Source organism: Myxocyprinus asiaticus, chromosome 48, assembly GCF_019703515.2.
Source record: "Myxocyprinus asiaticus isolate MX2 ecotype Aquarium Trade chromosome 48, UBuf_Myxa_2, whole genome shotgun sequence".
Taxonomy (NCBI): domain Eukaryota; kingdom Metazoa; phylum Chordata; class Actinopteri; order Cypriniformes; family Catostomidae; genus Myxocyprinus; species Myxocyprinus asiaticus.
Window position 1 is genome coordinate 20,828,666 of NC_059391.1, and position 18,855 is coordinate 20,847,520.

General features: G+C 37.0%; 2 protein-coding genes across 4 annotated transcripts in view; both read left to right on the plus strand.

Annotated features, from left to right (window-relative positions):
- The window catches only part of LOC127437205 (SUMO-activating enzyme subunit 2), a 19,976-nt gene extending 17,511 nt beyond the window's left edge, over nucleotides 1-2,465 (plus strand). Inside the window, exon 17 of the mRNA XM_051691984.1 lies at nucleotides 299-2,465. Coding sequence (XP_051547944.1) covers nucleotides 299-495 — 197 coding nt within the window. The 3' untranslated portion in view covers nucleotides 496-2,465. The remainder of the gene's footprint in view (nucleotides 1-298) is intronic.
- Nucleotides 2,281-13,717, plus strand: LOC127437207 (carbonic anhydrase 5B, mitochondrial-like). Of its 3 annotated transcripts, none has more exons than XM_051691991.1 (7): nucleotides 2,281-2,771; nucleotides 6,816-7,013; nucleotides 8,186-8,304; nucleotides 9,064-9,159; nucleotides 9,304-9,366; nucleotides 9,636-9,794; nucleotides 11,634-13,717. In XM_051691991.1, the coding sequence occupies exons 1-7, from the start codon at nucleotides 2,627-2,629 to the stop codon at nucleotides 11,787-11,789; spliced, it is 936 nt and encodes a 311-aa protein (XP_051547951.1). In that variant the 5' UTR covers nucleotides 2,281-2,626; the 3' UTR covers nucleotides 11,790-13,717. The 3 variants fall into 3 exon arrangements, with proteins under 3 accessions (XP_051547951.1, XP_051547952.1, XP_051547953.1); XM_051691992.1 differs by lacking the exon at nucleotides 2,281-2,771 and adding an exon at nucleotides 3,836-6,421; XM_051691993.1 differs by lacking the exon at nucleotides 2,281-2,771 and adding an exon at nucleotides 3,837-6,315.
- The last annotated feature ends 5,138 nt before the right edge of the window (nucleotides 13,718-18,855 follow it).

Genomic DNA, 18,855 nt, shown 5'->3' on the forward strand with positions numbered 1-18,855 from the left:
GGTTTTAACAGAATAACATAAGTGCTTAAACTCACCGTTCTCTTCAATTGTAATCATGATTTCTGGCTTTTTTTTTTTAAAGGAGGGATGAAGTAAATTTATTTTTGTGGTAATCCATTATACTGCAAATGCTGTTTTTGAGCTTAACTTGTACTGAACCCAGTATATTCCTTTAAGCTGGGATAGGAAAAAGTATTCTAACATCTGAAAAAGGTATATGATTCAGCTTTAAGGAACTATACAAAACAGTCATCCCTTGTTGGCATTGTAATTGATGCATTTTCTCTTATGTTAACAGCAGCTGCAGAGGACGATGATGTCCTTATTGTAGACTCTGATGAAGAACCATCCTCAAGCACCATGGAGGCTTCCCCAAAGGCAAGTAACCGCAAGAGGAAGCACCATGACACTGAAACAGACGATGCTGCGTCTAAGCGCAAACGCCCTGACCAACAGCCAGCTGATGATGATGATGATATCATCGCTCTAGACTAGCACGATGATACGAATTTCGCCCATCTCCAATAGAGGATTTTCCTCCATTGTATTTTCATATGGTTTCTCTTACCAAACATGTAAATATATCTGTACAAAATGGTTCAAGCTCATTGGATGTCATCTTTTCTTTCTGTCCTTTTGATTTTTTGGGAACAGAAAATGGCTCAAATATGAACTTCACTTGGGTGGGATTTTTTTTTTTCAGAAGGATAAAATGCTTTTCAACTTTGTTTTATTTTTTTATTTTTTTCAATGCGTGTCTCCTCTGATTTTAATGTGTCTAAGAAAAGCTGATGAACATTGCTCAGTATTTCAGTGCATTTGATCATCTTTGAAAACCATATTTATTGCAGTTTGTTTTTGCTGCCAACCTTCAGAATATTTGAAATCACCAAATCCTTTCACGGTGTCACTGTATAACTCGTGGACTTGTATACCATCTTGCATTGCTTTAGCACCACAATGAAAAACAATTGTGACTTTTTTCTTTTTTTTACAAAAATACACTTGGAACAAGTTTGTACCCTTGTTTTTCAATTTATTATTTGTATTTACTTTTTCAGTCCAAGCACAGTAGAAAAGAAGACCGTGCCTCATTTTCTGACTAAAGTAAGCAGCTGAATGTAACTCTTGTTTACTCGAAAGCTGCCCAAATATGTGTCTATGGAAGGGTACAATGTCCTAATTGCTCGTTGTTTACTTTGGAATGCTTATATATGACGTCAGAACATTCTGTTTTTCTCTTATTGCTCACGTAGATGTCAGAGTCCATCGGTCACCCATACCTAGTTGGCACGTGGAGTGAAATTTTGGTTCATTACCTGCACATTTTGCTGGTGATGGCCAACAGTTTTTTTTTTTTTTTTTTTTTTGGTTCTGGACCGTTTACACCAAACGCGTTTTTGCGTCCATCTGGGCTGTTTTTCTATGTAAACATGCATTTAACTGACGTCTTTGACCGTTGCACCGCTTCCCGCCCTCCCCCCGTTTCGTGCAATATCAGCAAATTTGTGTGCGTGTGACAAATGTAAAAACTTTTGTTACTTTTAAATGAAGCATAAATATAAATGTATAGGTAATGTGGCTTAACAATGTGTAGTTCACACTAATTAATATTCAAATAATGATGGTCACAGTAATTAATTTGTTCGGTTAGCGGTGGGTTCGACACTGCAAAAAAAAAAAAAATCACCGCTTCAGAACAGTCCTTTACAAATAATAATAATACTTTGGGAACTATAGTTCCCACAAAAATATATTCACCACAGTTATTGACGTTGAAATCTGTAAAACAGTAAAAGCTTTCAGAATCTTTTTATTTATATCATAAACCCTTCAGAGTAGCGCCTTATTTGATTTTTGGCGGGAATGAAAGCGAGCCTGAGGAATAAACGTAGTCTCTTTAACTCGTGATCCTTCAGTTGACGAAACTTTGTTTAAAAAAAAAAAAAAAGCGAAGTACCTTACATTTCTGTAATTAGTAGATGGCAGCAATGGAGCTGTTTTTACACCAGTCTGTGCCTACATGAACGCAGAGTGTTCCTCTTTAATATGTAGTTTCGCTCACAATATCCGTTATCCATTTCTCCATGTACGACTTAAACCCCAAACACGCATTTATCGACGCTTGTTATAATTCCCATCTCCTCATGTCCCTCCTCTGCATATAATTAACGCCCCTCAGTGGATGAAGCTGATTGGACTGAGGCTGGACACCCGACCCCAACTGGACACAGTGGAGTGGACTGGACTTTTAATTCTCCATTTTATTTCCCTTTCAGTAGGATATTTAAACCTGTCTGTCCACAGACGGCTCATTTCACTTTCGAGCTGCTGTCTCGGGTCAAAACAAAAGCTACTCGGGTTTCGTAAGATCGAGACAATTGGAAACATCTAGTTGCCTTTCGTCGTTTAGTGGGTGTTGTTAACCAGTACTTTTTTGCCTTCATCCACCAATCAGGACGCAAGAGCGAGTTGAGTATTGTTGGCACAAAAGAGCACGCCAAAGGACTTTATTTCACATAGCGTGCCACGGATGAATTGTAAGCTTTGATCGTACTAGGTTTTTGGTTGTATATAAGTTATTTACAAAGCGTGCTAAACCGAAACATCACGCGCTGTAGGGATCATGGTGACACTGACAGCGATCTTAGCACCTCTCGGTCGGCAGATTTTTGGCAGACATTTGGTGAGACACATTAGGTGTCAGCGCTGGATACCTGCTCGGAGATGCAACCTGTCTGCCTGCTCCAGCAAATATGCTCTGACACAAGGTTTGTACATTTATGCTTTAACCGGAATGTTTTAAAGCTATTTGATTATGAGTAAAAACCACTGTCCAACCTTGCTTGGGACGGTGGTCCTTGTAGTAGTGCACCATGTTCCACAGTATTATTTCGTAATTTCATTTATGACTGTTGGTGATTATGCAGTCGCATTGTGGATGTTTTGTTTAGCAGTGGAAACGCTTTCCTGCATCGCTTCGTTACACTTCCGGGTATTGCGTAAGCAGGAATGTTTACATAAAATAATTGGAAATGATAATTGCATGTTTCGTGCCAGGACACCATTAGTAATCCATTATTTATCATTCAATAGATTGGTATCGTTGGGTGTATCGGTTTTGCATTATGTAATAACACCTTCATTTCATGGTGGGCGTGTTTTATATGTTTCGCATGTCTCCTTGTTTTCTACATGCCCCGCCCAGGACAGATTAGTGTCATGTTTACGATTCTACGGAACATTTCATTGAAACCCTGCATATTAAAGGAATATTCCGTGTTCAATACAAATTAAACTCAGTCGACACCATGTGTGGCATAATGTTTATTACCACTAAAATAATTTCGACTCGTCCCTCCTTTTCTTAAAAAAAATCGCAGAAGTCGAGGTTACAGTGAGGCACTTACAATGGAAGTGAATGGGGCCAATTTTAGGAGGGTTTAAAGGCAGAAATCTGAATCTTATAATTTTATAAAAGCACTTACATTCAGGTTTGGGGAGTAATGGAATACATGTAACGGGATTACGTATTTAAAATGCAAAATATAAGTAACTGTAATCCACTACAGTAACAATTTAAATCATTGGTAATTAGAATACAGTTACATTCAAAAAGTATTTTGATTACTGAAGAGATTACTTTGCATTTTATTGTCATTTGTTTCATTTAATATTTAGTCCTTTCAGATGGAAAACATTTATACATATAAATGATGCGATCCAAAGTGCATTTGAACAGCGGTGAAACACTTTCTTATGATGTGTTACATTCATACGAGCAGACAGAGAAGTAAGTTCGAGTAAGTTTGGAGCAGAAGAAACAGAAATAAACCTTGTGTAAATTGTCAGCTTTACACTAAGCTAAAATGCTATTTCTAGCTATTTTACATGCACATGTTACCAGGCACGATCATATTTTTTTTATCAAGAAAATTCATGTTGGATCATAATTTCTTTTTTAGTAGTAAGACCTTTGATATTAGGGCAAACATCGTATATTTGATAATAATTTTTGTATTGTTTTCCTGTAAAAATATCTAAAAATCCTTCAAACAAGATCAGTTTGATTAATCTTCTTTTAGAAACAACATTGCATAAGATATTTAGGTTTTTCAGAGAATGTATTTTTAACATGTATATTTTGTCTTACTGTACTGGCAGAGTTTTTACAGTCAAAACAAGTGAAAAAAACTACCAGTGCTGAAGAAGTAATCCAGATTATTTAGAATACGTTACTGACCTTGAGTAATCAAACGGAATACGTTACAAATGACATTTTACAGCATGTGTTCTGTAATCTGTAGTGGAATACATTTCAAAAGTAACCCTCCCAACCCTGTGTACAGAAACTGTTTTGCTAAAACCCGTGTATTATTTGAGCTGTAAAATTGTTTAAATTGAAATGTTTATGTTTGTTTTAGGGTTTAAGGCATTACGTTGTCATGGCAACTAAATTGTAAAAACAAATCATGTAAGCATCATGTCTTGTAGCTATATGTGACAAGGAGGAGGGCGTGGCTGGGCCGTGATGGTGCACAGCCGGCGCTGAATCAGCTGATCAGTGGGAGAGCGAGATAAAGGGGAGCCGGAGGCACCAGTTTGAGAGAGAGAGACATGCGGCCGCGTGCGTGTGTGTGGGCAGGTTTAAGTGGTTTATGAGGACTTTTTTTAGGTTACAAACTGGTAATTACAAGGGTATTATGCTATAAATGTGGTTTATGAGGATATTTCTAGTGTCCCCATAATTCAAATTGCTTAAACATACTAAACTATGTTTGTTTTTTGAAAATGCAGAAAGTTTTTTGTGAGGGTTAGGTTTAGGGGTAGGATTAGGGTTAGGGGATAGAATCTATAGTTCATACAGTATAAAAATCATTATGTCTATGGAGAGTCCTCAAATGATAGCTGCACCAACGTGTGTGTGTGTGTGTGTGTGTGTGTGTGTGTTTGTGTGTGTTTTTAAGCTCATTTATATCATCAAACCTTATGTTTACTGTTGAATCGGTTCCTGCCTCCTCCTTGCCCGTCCTTTTAACTATTACACTGTACTTCAAAACAGTGAGTATTTGAATGTTTACGGATTGGCCCCATTCACATATATGTATGTGCCTCACTGTAATTTCATATTGGACAGACTGTATGTGTTCTTAAGTTTCTTAAAAAAAAAAAACATGTTCTTTCTTTAAGTCTTTAAAGCAAGTCTTATACGTTTATTTTTTAAGTGTACACGTAAGTGTGAGCATGTAATCTGTCGATAGTTCTTGATAAGACTACTGGTAACTGATATGAACACCAAGGATAAAATATGTTTTTCTGGAAAAAATAGTATAATACATACTATAACACTTTTGTGAAACAATGTAATGTCCTTCTCAAATATAATACAATATAAAATATTCTTGTTGCTGTTGTGCACGCTTGTGCTTATAATTTTTCCATGCAATCAGTAGCTGTTTATAACTTTAATTTCTACTGTGTGGACCTTGTCTTATCTAAGACCAGATTGTTATATCTGCAGATAAAGCAAGTCATTTGGAATTTTATTTGTTTATACACTTTGAAAAGGCACACAACATCTCGCAAAGAAAAGAAAACGATCAAATTTAGAATAAGGACAGGTTACTCGCTGTAGCACTGACAAACTCGGCCCAATTGAATGTTTTGCTGAATGTGGTTTGACAGCTTAATTTATTGGTAAAGAAAATAACATAGTAAACATCCCAAAACCATTTCATTGCAAGCATTCATTTTAATCATACATTTATTTAAAAACTAGCCTTAAATGCATATTGACATTTTTATAGGAGGGTTATTGTTAGAACCCATGTTGTGTTTGCTGTCCACAAAATGGCACAGTTTTAATCTCCTAGTGCTGCACCACATAAATAGCACACAGGAATTATAGTAAAGGCTCTTGTGTAGTATTTTAATCTCATGAAAGGCCTTTTGGTCACATTTTCAATGGCAGCTTACATTTAACTCTGGTTAAATTCCTTTTGTAGACCCAAAAGTATGTGACTATAATCTTAACTTGAATATTGTGTCAGAAGAGCTTCATTGGCAAACCTTCATGCAGTATGAAAGAACTCTTATGTTTTCTCAGTGATATAAAGGTTGCAAGGGCATGCCCATTCATAAATGCTGTTTGTCTTCCTGTACAGTTCAGTCAGCTCTTGCCCTGACATTCCTAATGTCAGTTTCTTTTCTATGAGTCATTGAGTCTCATGAGGAAGCTTAGTTTTTTTCCTTGACTACTTTTTTCCTTGACTACCAAGAAAAACAGCTCACTGGTAGAGTTGCTCTTTTTCTCAGGTTTGGCTTGCTTTATTTTCGCATTGTTCCTATTGAGAGTTTAAGCTTTTAATTGTAAAACAAATGTGTAACGTGATGCATGAGGCTGCGCTGTGCGCCATAAAATGTAAGTACACTATGTATCTATCTAACTGTCTATCTGTCTATCTATCTATCTATCCTGATAAGGCGTGTATTTTTTTCTTGCTGTTTTGTTGCAAATATATCACAGCGTTTTCTCTTAGTTTCTTAATCACAGTGGTTTCAGTCTGTCTGTTGTAACTGATGTAGGCTGTGTCTCAACCTAGTGAGTTGCCTTCCTAGACAGCAATTCTTGGCATCACGTTTTTATTTTTCATATGCACGTATTTTCTGCATTTTTAGCCATCCTAATAGCATGATAACTATCGGAAGTATAGTTGGCTATGATGCCGACAGTTGCTGTAGATAGCCAACTCACTAGGAGAGAAACAGTCCCAGTTTTACTGACTCCTTGTCCTGGCCGTTTTTTCTCGCTCCAGTGCATCCGATGTGGCAGGAGCCGCTCGCCGTTCCCGGTGGAGACCGACAATCGCCCATTGACATTGTAATGCGCAAAAGCGTCTTTGACCCACAACTCAAACCCCTAAAAGTGCAATATGACCCGAGGACCTGCCAGCAGATATGGAACAATGGCTACTCTTTTCTCGTCGAATACGACGACACAGCCGACAAATCCAGTAAGTTACCTGTTCTTGTCTTGAATAAGATGACTAGACATTAAAAAAAAAAATTACCATGGTAACCATACTTTCCACTAAAATGTAATTGCTATTGCAGTTATTGCTACTATAATAAAAAAATTGGCAACTTAGTAACTAGTATGCTGTTTATGGAAACAATGGTTACTATGGTTAAAATCTGTAAGGGAGAATAGTAAATGGATTATGTTAAAGAGACAGTTCACCCAAAAATAAGAATTTTGTCATCATTTACTCACCCATATACTCATGCCATCCTAGATGTGTATGACTTTCTTTCTTCTACACAACAGAAACAAAGATTTTTAGAAGAATATCTCAGCTCTGTTGGTCCTAAACAATGCAAGTGAATGGTGGCCAGAACTTTGAAGCTCCAAAAAGCACATAAAGTCATCAAAAAAGTAATCCACACAATTTTGTAAAAACACAGTGGATTAATCCATGTCTTTTGAAGTAATATGATAGTTGTAGGTGAGAAACAGATCAATATTTAAGTCCTACTATAAATTCTTCTCCCTAAATGTGAAAGTGAAAGTGGAGATTTATTGTAAAAAAAAAAAAAAAAAAAAAGGACTTAAAAATGTATCTGTTTCTCACCTACACCTATCATATCGCTTAAGAAGACATTAATTCAACCAGTCGTATGAATTACTTTTATGCTGCCTTTATGTGCTTTTTGGAGCTTCAAAGTTTTGGTCATCATTCAGCTGAATTTTATGGACCTACTGAGCTGAAATATTCTTCTAAAAATCTTCATTTGTGTTCTGCAGAAGAAAGAAATATGTAAATATGACATGCATAAAAAAATGTAAGTCATACACACATCTGGGATGGCAGGAGGGTGAACATTTCCTTTAACTTTTATGTTTTTGTTTTTTTTAGTAATTACTTGGGGATGTGATGGATCAGGCCTGCAAAGTGTTAAACATTTGACTGTTTCTTAGTTTTCGAAGCAATGACAAAGTAGTAATCTGGTCTAACTTGGTTTGTTCTGTTGCCATGAGTAACATAAAACTTGTAAACATTTTTTGGTTTGTTTTTGGAATAACTGATAAATGTCAGCAAAACTTGCAAATGAAAGAAGAAACAGTCTGTTCTGTGTTGTGAAAACCGTAACATGATAACTGTGAACTGATATGAATCTCTTTTAGCTCTAAAGGGAGGACCGCTGGAGGATCAGTTCAGACTGTGTCAGTTTCATTTTCATTGGGGGGAGAACAACGCCTGGGGCTCAGAGCACTCGATAGATCGCCGCCTTTACCCTGCTGAGGTACCCTTACCCCATTCTCAAGGAATTAAATGCATTTGTTGGATTTATTTGAGAATAAAGAATGCAAAATGAAAGCCACATTTTCAGGAGTCTCTGGCCTTACTTGAGCCTGAATGTCATTTTTTACAAAAAGGAAATTGTCCTCTGATGTGACACAGACAGGCGGTGACTTTACAGTTAGGAACAACCCTCTATTTTTATTGCGTAATGTAAAAGGTCATCTCGGTGATCATGTGGTACAAACCCAGAACAAGCACTATTCTCATTTAACCCATCTCACCCGTTACAGATCTTAGGAGGGGTGTGTGTGAGTGAGACACTTAGCTGTGCCAAAATGCCAAGATTGTCTTTGCTACCGGTGGTGAGAATGTGACCTTGTTATGGCTCTCAGCACTCCTTGAGTGGGATTGATTTGTGTGCATTTGTGTGATAGAGAGACAGAGAGAGAGAGAGAGAGAGAGCATTAAGGCCCCGATTTCAGTCCTGTAAATGTATCCTCCATTGTGCATAGTGCCTCTCTTTGGTTTAATCTAATCATACTAGATTGAATAGAGTTCTTTCTATTTGTATGGATGTTGTTGTTTCAAGTTATTTTAGTTTGGGAAAAGTATGTCAAAAAACACTCAACCCAGTTACATGGTTGTGCAACAGGGTGGAAGATTGTGGTAACCTTAATCAAATAATAGGCATTACAGGAAAAGAGCCTAGTGTTAGCATTGACATCACCATGGGTATGTATCGGGTTCTTTTTCTTCACAGCTCCATATTGTTCACTGGAACTCTGAAAAGTACAGTTTATTTGAAGAAGCTGTAATGGAGGACAATGGATTGGCTGTTATTGGAGTTTTTCTGAAGGTACTGACTGTCTCTTCAGACTACTACATATTTTAGCTGATTGATTAATAATTACACTTATGCAATTTAATGCTCCGTTCTTGTTGTTCTGTAATCTTAGTTTCCATTACAATCGATTGTTTTGTTTTTTTGTCCTTTTCACAGGTTGGAAAGAGGCACGAAGGTCTGCAGAAATTGGTGGATGCCTTGCCTGCTGTCCGACACAAGGTAAGGACAACAAAACAATGCATTATGTAAATGGTGTTTTGCACCAGTGCACATTGACCCTTGACTTTTCAAAGATTTGTGAGTTTTATATTGAGACCTCAGAGCATAATGTTTTGGAAACAGAGGGATGACAGATAATCTTGTTGCAAGAATCATCAGATATTTGGTACATTGTAAGCATAACACATTTGAAAGCATTTTTAGTTTTAAATTACTCTTAAAAGTTAACAGTTTTACATTATGTAATATCTTCGTTCTTTTCCATCCAGGACAGTGTGGTAGAGTTCACCAAGTTTGACCCTGCATGTCTTCTCCCGGAGAACATTGATGACTATTGGACATACGCAGGCTCTCTGACTACTCCTCCTCTTACTGAGGCAGTGACATGGATCGTAATGAAACAGCACATTGAAGTCAGTCACGATCAGGTAGGAAGCTAATATGTTTGGGGATGTAAGACAGGAAATTAAGGGGAAATGTTTCCCCCTTAGCAAATGTAGAGAAAAGGAAATTAATTTTGCTGGCTTTATATATTCTTGGAGATTCTGATTCTAATAAGATACTCTAGAAAAAAACTCACATTTTTATGTAAATCGTTAACATGATATTTCAAGCAGTGACATGAATTTCTTTAAAACTATTTTAACAACATATTTCAGTTCTTGCATAATTATCATGCATGCGGTTTTTATGACCTCAAATTAATGGAGCGCAACTGTCTTTGTTCTGGAAGTATTTTTGCCATTTATATTTTCCATAGGGGTTTCACAATTTTTTTAATAAAAGAGTTACCAAACTATCCAGCTCCAAGGTGAATCACAAAATTACAGAGTTTTGATTATCGGACAAAAAGGCAAAAGGTACAAGACTGAGACTGTGTACATGGGGGAATGAACTACAATGCCATGAAACATAGCGAATGTCGTACTTTAAATAAAAATGATGGAAAATTATATAACTAATGATTCAGAGTTGTTGAAATGAAGATTTTTAGAAGAATTTCTCAGCTCTTTTAGTCCAATAAATTAATCCATATGACTCCAGTGGTTAAATCAGTGTCTTCAGAATCGATATGAAAGGTGTAGGTGAGAAACTGATCAATATTTAAGTCCTTTTTTTTTTTTTTTTTACTACAAATTCTCCTCCCTGCTCATTCAATCTCCACTTTAACTTTCACATTCTTCTTCTTGTGTTTTTGGTGATTCACATTCTTCATGCATACACCCCCTACTGGGCAGGGAGGAGAATTTCTAGCAAAAAAGGACTTAAATATTGATCTGTTTCTCACCCACACCTATCATATCACTTCTAAAGATATGGATTAAAACACTGGAGTCGTACGGATTACTTCTGTGATGCCTTTATGTGCTTTTTGGAGCGTCAAAATTTTGGCACCCATTCACTTGCATTGCATTGACCTACAGGGCTGAAATATTCTTTTAAAAATCTTCATTTGTGTTCTGCAGAAGAAAGAAAGTCATGCACATCAGGGATGGTATGAGGGTGTGTAAATGTTGAGAGAATTTGTATTTTTGGGTGAACTATCCCTTTAACAACCTCAGAGCTCACGGTAGGTTTGTTTTTAAAGGTTTATAAGGTTACAATTCCCCTATGGAAAAAAATTAATGGCATTTTTGCTTCCGGAACCACAATTGTATTCTATTGAGATACTACATGGAATATTTGTACTTTAAGTGAACTGCAATAAAGCTAAAAGGTCATTACAAATGGATAATTTAAACACTTAAAAGAAATGGCTTCCAGTTACAGCTCTTAAAATATACACTTTCCCTTACATTCATATACATTTTTTATTAAAACCTCAATGAAGAATATTAAAAAAGTTACAGTTATGTCCATGTTATATATCAACAAATAAATAATGGTGAAATGTAAATTGCAGAAGCAAAATTAATTTGTGCATTTAAGCAACGTTTCTTCCAGCGTTTACTTTTGTTAAGCAAGCCATAAATGTTGTCTTTGAAACCCCTTTCACACTGGCTGTTGTGACTCTCCTGGGAGACTGTTTGCCATTCAAACTTTATGTTCTTCTGCTACATGGTAACCTTGGAAATGGAATGGAAAAGCTAATCTTGCTGCCTGTTGACATCTGTTTTCTGTTTCACTGTCCACTCACTTAGTTTTTTTCAACATATGCAATACTTTCCTGCTATAGATTGCTCCCAATGTAAATACTAATTTTTTAATGTGACACATGCACAGCCCCTATTTTTCTCTTACATTATTTTCTTCTCTCTTTGTCTCAGTTGGCAGTGTTTCGAAGCTTGCTGTTCACATCGGCAGAGGAGCAGGCGCAGAGAAGTATGGTCAACAACTTCCGCGTCCAGCAGGCTTTAAAGGGACGGACAGTCCGTTCCTCCTTTACCCCCTTCCTACAAGACTCTCCACAAATCGAGCAGTAATCGACAATCCTCTGATTTAAACCATATCGTGACCATTAAAGGAAGCACAGACTCTGCAGTCACCGTTTCCAAGAGATTGCTGATAACAATACGGTCTTGAACTGGATTTTCAAATGGTCAGAGTGCACAATTCATTAAGCAGCCAGACGTTTATTTGTAGATTGGAGAGATTTGGTTGAAAGGGATAAGCAAAGATATATGTAGTGTAGTTACTAAAAGGACTTGTTAATGCTCTAATTCCATGAATTCCTAAGTATCTAAAGTGTTATTTGTTAGTTCATGGAATACTTTTTCATGTTGGTGTATTTGGTGCATTTTGGTATATACCGTATACAGTGCTAGAATTCAGTACTCAAGGAGTAGTCATTTAAAAATGTAACACACAATTTCCTCCCTCAATGCATTGACAAGAGGTGTCCACGTTTGAAACAAACAGTCCCCTCTTGTGGATGACTGAGAAAATACACATGCCTTGTTTTGGGGTACCAGCCCTGACACATGTCTGTTTACTTTTTATATATATAAAAAAATTAATACAATTGTTTAGTGGCACACTTACCTTGTTTACTGCCTGAGGGAATTTCTTTTACGCATGAAACTGCACAATGCCTTATGACTGTTTTTATATGTTAAATGACCTTTAACTGAGTATATTTTCAGATGAGCCAGTCTATATCTAGAGACTAGAGAAATAAAATTAAGATTTATTAGAATACATTTGAATATTGCAGTATAATTAAGACAAGAAATATAGCCTTCATGAAAGGTGCACTGGAAATGTAAAAATCTGAGGTGAAGAGGAGTTGATTAATGCACGTGATCGTTTAATGATAAAGCATTATTGTATTTGGTATGTACCTCAGATTTGTACAGAATAGGTCATCGTCATCCATAGTGCCTTTACCCTTGTACATGATCACTGATTAAGTCTCCATTACTCTCAAGTAATCCAAAATCTGATCAATTACACTAGTTGTTGGCCACATTTGCCTTTGGGCAAAATATACAGAATATGCCCTCAATAGCCTGCAAATTGAAGTTGTTGTACAGCTATATTGTTATTGGTTTAGCTGTTTTTTTTTTTTTTTAAAGTGTTTTAAGTATTACTGATTTTGTAGCAGAGATTTATTTGGCAGCACCAGGATGTGTCTTTCCACTCTAATTTAGAGAGCGACCTCCATTTTTGTGCATGTGTTGTCCATTTCTCCATTTTCTCCACTAGAGGCATCGGAGGTACATGAGACCAGGCACAATGTAGCTAAACTAAAGTAAGACCAACTGACTGTTATAATTGTAGATAATTATAATAATCTTGGTGCTTTCATTGCATTCCGTTTTCCTTTTCTGAAACATGCTGGAAAGGGCATTAAGAATGAAAAATTAGACACTAATATTGTTTAAAACCTCAAGGACTTCTTGTGTTGATTCAATTATTATTTGAGTGCAAGTGAGTTGTGGGATTTATATTTTGGGCAGTTGGAAATTAGTAGATTTTATTTTTTTTCTTTCTTTGCAAAGAGACGCTTTTTTCTTTGTGATGGCTGAATAACAATGTTCTTCTACAAACTGTCCCTAAAGTGGCCTCCTATCTGAATGGGCTACCTGGATCTCCCTGTTGGGTTGATGGTTGAAATTTATGAACTAGATTGGAAAGCTGGATTTGCAATGTCCAAACACTGGGTTGCAGGGAGGCTGGGATCCTTTCCCTCCACCTGCCCAAGTCTTCAGCTCTCTTCTCCTAGTAAAAAAAAGTAGTGAACATTCTTTCACATGAGGAGGCCCTGGAACAATGTTCAAACAGAGTTGAATAGCATGTGAAGACACCTTTTGTTGTTTGGATTTGAATTATGTACACTGTAACCTCTCATTCATGCTGTCTGAAATGGTGTGTATTAACATATATATGAAATAAAACAATATTAAGTCAAGTTGTCTATTTGTGAAAAGATGGAATGTGTGCTAGTCACATACAGGAATAATGCATTTTGTGCACTTGTATGAAATGACTGAATTTGAATTAGATCAGTGTAAAAGTAATACAAGTTTCTATTTATTCTTTTTCCATTCCATTTCCCCCTCCCAATCCCTAACAAATATCCCTGTGGTCAGACTTGAGTATATACACACACACACACACACACACACACAAAATGTTTATATATATATATATATATATATATATATATATAAACAATAGTAGTAATAATCACACACATTTAAAACTACACTTCTCTCTCCACTGCCCCTCCCCGAGAGCCTTCCAAAACGGCCAAATAGTTGGCCCTTTTTTTCTTAAATAAATCTAAGTTGCCTAGCCTTCTACATGACATTTCCTCGAATGGCGCTACCCTCCCATCTCTGTTCACCACTCTTGAAATGAGGGCCCTCCAGCTGACTTCCATACCCTAAGAATAACCTGTCTGCTGATCATAACACTGGCTAGGACCCAATTTTTTATGCATTTATCCCCTATATTAATGACCGCCCCATCACCTAAAATACAGAGTCTTGGCAAAATGAAATTTGAGTGCCTAGTATGTCATACAAAAATCTCTTGGATCTTAACACGTCACAAAAAAACATGGGTTGTGACCCCATCTTCTGACTGGCATCGCCAGCAGGTGGGTGTGTCTTTAAGACCAAGCCTATACAATCTAGAGGGGGTCCAATAGAATCAATGTAAAATCTTAAATTGCATAAGGTGCACCCTTGCATCTCTAGATGTAGACTTGACGTTTTTTAGAATCCTAGCCCACACTCCCTCCTCCAATACCAAGTTTAAATCTATCTCCCATAATCTCTTGAGAGAAGTTGAAGCTCCATCCCCCAGACTCTGAATTAGCAGGGAGTAATACACTGATGCCTCATGACCTTTTCCAAAAGCAGTAATCACCACTCCCAGAGTATCTGCCGCTCTAGGGGGGTGTATGCTACTCCCAAAGATAGTACAGAGCAGGTAGCGCAGCTGTAAATACCTGAAGAATTGAGACCTGTGAATCCCAAAATGTTGAACCATATTTTCAAAGGATCTCAACACTCAACTCTCATATATGTCACCGAGCGTATTAACCTCCCTCACAATCCACTCTGTTCAGCCATATGCTCGAAGCAACATTTAAATGTTGTCCATACCGTGTGCAAATGCAAGACAACGGGGTGTAATTTAACTTCTCCAGTTAGTTCAATAGAAAGGCTTTGCAATGGCAAAATAGGGGCAAGATCTTCCTGTTCAATACAAAACCAGGGAGGGGCTCTCTCAGGTGGAAGCGACCAATGAGCCAAATGTCTGAGACCGAATGCATAATAATAAAACAAAATCTTTGTTTTTGCCTTTTTCAGGCATTCTATGCAACTTACTAAAATGTAATCTGGGACATTTATTATTCCAAATGAAGGACTTTGCTTTGCTATCAAATTGCTTGAAATTTGAGAGGGGGACATCTATAGGGAGAGATTGTAGCAGGTAGTTGAATTTTGGAATACAGTTCATTTTAATAACATTAACCTTCCCAATCATAGATAACTGTAATGAAACCCACCTGCCCACATCGCTCAAAAACCTTTTTATTAAAGGGTCAAAATAAAATCTAACTAAATCACACAAATTTGCTGGGAATAAAATACCCAAATACTTAATGCCCTGTTTGGGCCACTGGAAGGCACCCGGCTGAAAAGCCGTTACCAGGCAGTATGCTGTCAGAGCCAAAGCTTTGGATTAACTCTGTATCCTGAGAATTTAGAAAAGGAATGAATAATTCTGATCTAGATCTAGTGGGGTTGAAGACGAATAATAAAATATCATCTGCGTAAAGCAAAAGCTTATGTGCCACACCTCCCACCATCACCCCTGGAAAATCATCCTCCTTTCTTATTGCGGCTGCTAATGGTTCCAGGGCAAGACAGAACAATAATGGGGAAAGAGGGCAACCCTGCCGGGTGCCCCATCCAGAGTAAAATAATCTGAAATTAATCCATTTGTTTGCACCGCTGCTACAGGGTGTCTATAAAGCAACTTAATCCAACCAATAAAAGTATTCCCAAACTCATACATTTCCAAAATTTTAAAAAGATAATCCCATTCTACCATATCAAACACCTTTTTGGCATCAAGTGGGATGGCAGCGACTGGAGTCTGATCATTTGCCACTGACCACATAATACTGATGAAATGCCTAATGTTATCAGAAGAGCTACGGCCCCGAATAAAGCCCACCTGATCTATATGTATAAGAGATGTCATAACTTTATTTAATCGGTTAGCCAAAATTTTGGACAATATTTTAATGTCTAACTGGATCAGGGAAATTGGACGGTAAGTCTTATACTCACTTGGATCTTTGTCCTTTTAAGAATCAGACTGATCCGGGCTTGTGTCATATTTGGCGGAAGCTTTCCATTCTTTAATGATTCCGTATAAACTACTAGCAAAAGTGGAGCCAGTTCTGTAGCATAAGATGTCTGGCCCTGGAGTCTTGCCTGTAGGCAAGGCCTTAATTACCTCACCAAGCTCCTACATGTATCTATTTATTCATAAACCATGTAATTGAAATTAAACTTGCAGTGATAGAATAGTAATACCACATCCTTACTATTAGTATACTTCAAGTATACTTCATATTCTTTGCACCTACATATCAATTTGAAGGTTCTGGATTAAAAATGCTGACTGGCATTATGGTACCTTTGACAGGTACCTTTTCTATGACAGTTAACAAAGGTGCTGTAAGTACTCACTTTATAATGGGTGCTGTTAATTGTTCTTCTCTGAAGAGTGAAGACAGTTCCAAGCAATAAATCAGAAGCTGTGGAGCACAAGTTACAAAACAGATGGGACTAGACAGCACGTTTAAAGACAAAAAAAAAAAAAAAAAAAGAGAGAGAAGGCAGCCAGGATGTGGGTGTTTGGAATGGCTAGGGAAACTGTACTGAGTTTTGTCTCAAACTTGGTTCAAAAAAGCTTCCATTCAATGTTTGTTGTTCTTGGCTGCACGAGTTACAAAAATGGGATGAGACACTGGGTTTTGCGTATCAAAAACACACCATGGTTTCCCATCATTGTGTGAGAGAGTTTGGGAACTTGCTCTTTGAGCTCTACAGAAAAAACAAACCATAAAGGTGAACTGATTGAAGAGCAGCATCAAGACTGTGATGAAGAGAGATCCGAGGCCTTCTGCAGCTGTGAAGTTTCTTGAGGGATGGTGGGCACTGGTCTCTGCTAAGTTCCCTTTTCTTATTGATTATTAGGCATCATTAATTGAATAGAAATCACAGATGAAAGCGGCAGATTTGTGGTTCCTTCCTTTTCTATGGTTTTGTTCTCCAGCATTTTTGCAAGTTATTTTTAGGCAAAAAGTAAACTATTCAGTCCTATTGCCTTTCGATAAACAGGAACCTATAGTTTGAAGGTGTTTCTCAGAACTCCGGTCCAGCTGTTTTCCTCTACTTCAAACAAAGATTTTTTGAGAGTTCATTGATTAACTTCTGGTTATGATGAGAGGATTTTTGGGTTTGCCCTAATAATGAGAACTTAATTCGATATTTGTGGAATGACAAAAACACCGCTCTTACACTAATCTTAATGTAACTTTTAATACATTTGAGAGACAAAATGTTGGATACATTATTGTATACACAAAACTTATACAACATTCAAATAACAATAACATTAAGTATCAATGGAAGGTTGTGTGCCAATTTAAAACCACTTGATAAAGGAAGAAAGAGGAAAGATAATTAGTTTCAGTGCCTTTCCATCTCCCCTATTAACCTCTCTAAATCAGATTTACAAATTTGTCTAAAACTTTACATTGAATATTGGCCAGATCCTCAGACTTCTTAGATCATCTCACTGATTGGCCACTCCAATTTTCTATGGACAGAGGAGAGCTGATTGTTTTCTACTGTTATGATAAAGCCCTTATGGCACCAAGGAACTGAATCACCCACACCCTCTCTCCTGTTGAGAAAGAAAGCTGAACTCTCACATCTAAGGGCACAACACAGCAGCATCCACATAATTTATCAAATAAAAAGTCGCCTGCTGTCTCATTCATCTTTAAGCTGAGAAAACACACACCAGATGCAATTTAATTCTTGTTATGGGGAGGCTAACTTAAAAAATGTGTAAATGAGAGGACACATGGGGAGAGAGCACAGGTGCCAGTATCAAAAGTTAGGCAGCTTACAATTTATTTGTAATAACATTATTTGAAATATGCCTTAATGGGAATCCTTTAGGTTCAATGCAACCCTAGGTCATGAAGATTATAAGTATTTATGCAACACTCTTCTCCCCTGCAGATAATACTCCCCAGGTCTTCTGAGAATGATACCTTGTAGGCATGTCCCATGTTAGTCTGTCTCTATGAAACACAAAAGCTTGCAGATGAAATCTAGTTGTTTTGCTTAATTTGAAAACCAATATCTTCAAAGACTGCTAGGGGTATTTGGCATGACTTTTTTAACCCCTTTACATGAAAACAGGAAATTAGTTGGGATGACTTTGTTGGCTTTTCATATGTATCTTTAGACATTATGAACACATGGGTTTCAGATTTTAAACAAGAGATTCTGCAAAAGCCCTTTGAAGAATTGTCAAGAGCTTGGTCAGTGCACACTAAAAAATCCAACTAAACATTTTGGAAGAGCAAAAATATCTAAGTTGAATCAGCATTTTTGGGTGAGTGTAGCTAAGAAGACATGTTATATTATGTTTGCAGAAATGTATTACAATAACATTGAATGAAGTGTCATATTCAAATCCAGTCAATGTACACCCAGTCTGATGTTGACTGGACTAAAACACCTAAATCCAGCCAACAGATCCAACAGGCCTAAGGACAATGTCAGTATCGCGATACAGACACCACACACATACATATGATAAAATGTCTTTTGGACAAGTGTATAATTTATTTTCAGAATTTATTTAAGACATTTAATGAAATAACTCACTCTGTAATAACTGATTAAATAATATTTTTTGTTTAAATGAGCGACTGGCCATGCCTGCTCACATATTGGGAGTGGAGGGAGAAATAGTTCCCATCCTACACAACTAAGCAGG

Bases quoted from the DNA above. Each gene is read 5' to 3' on its own strand.
- LOC127437207 (XM_051691991.1), top strand. From the start codon at position 2,627: ATGGTGACACTGACAGCGATCTTAGCACCTCTCGGTCGGCAGATTTTT. The intron at 2,772-6,815 runs GTTTGTACATTT...TTCTCGCTCCAG, and splicing joins CAAATATGCTCTGACACAAG to TGCATCCGATGTGGCAGGAG. The intron at 7,014-8,185 runs GTAAGTTACCTG...AATCTCTTTTAG, and splicing joins CGACACAGCCGACAAATCCA to CTCTAAAGGGAGGACCGCTG.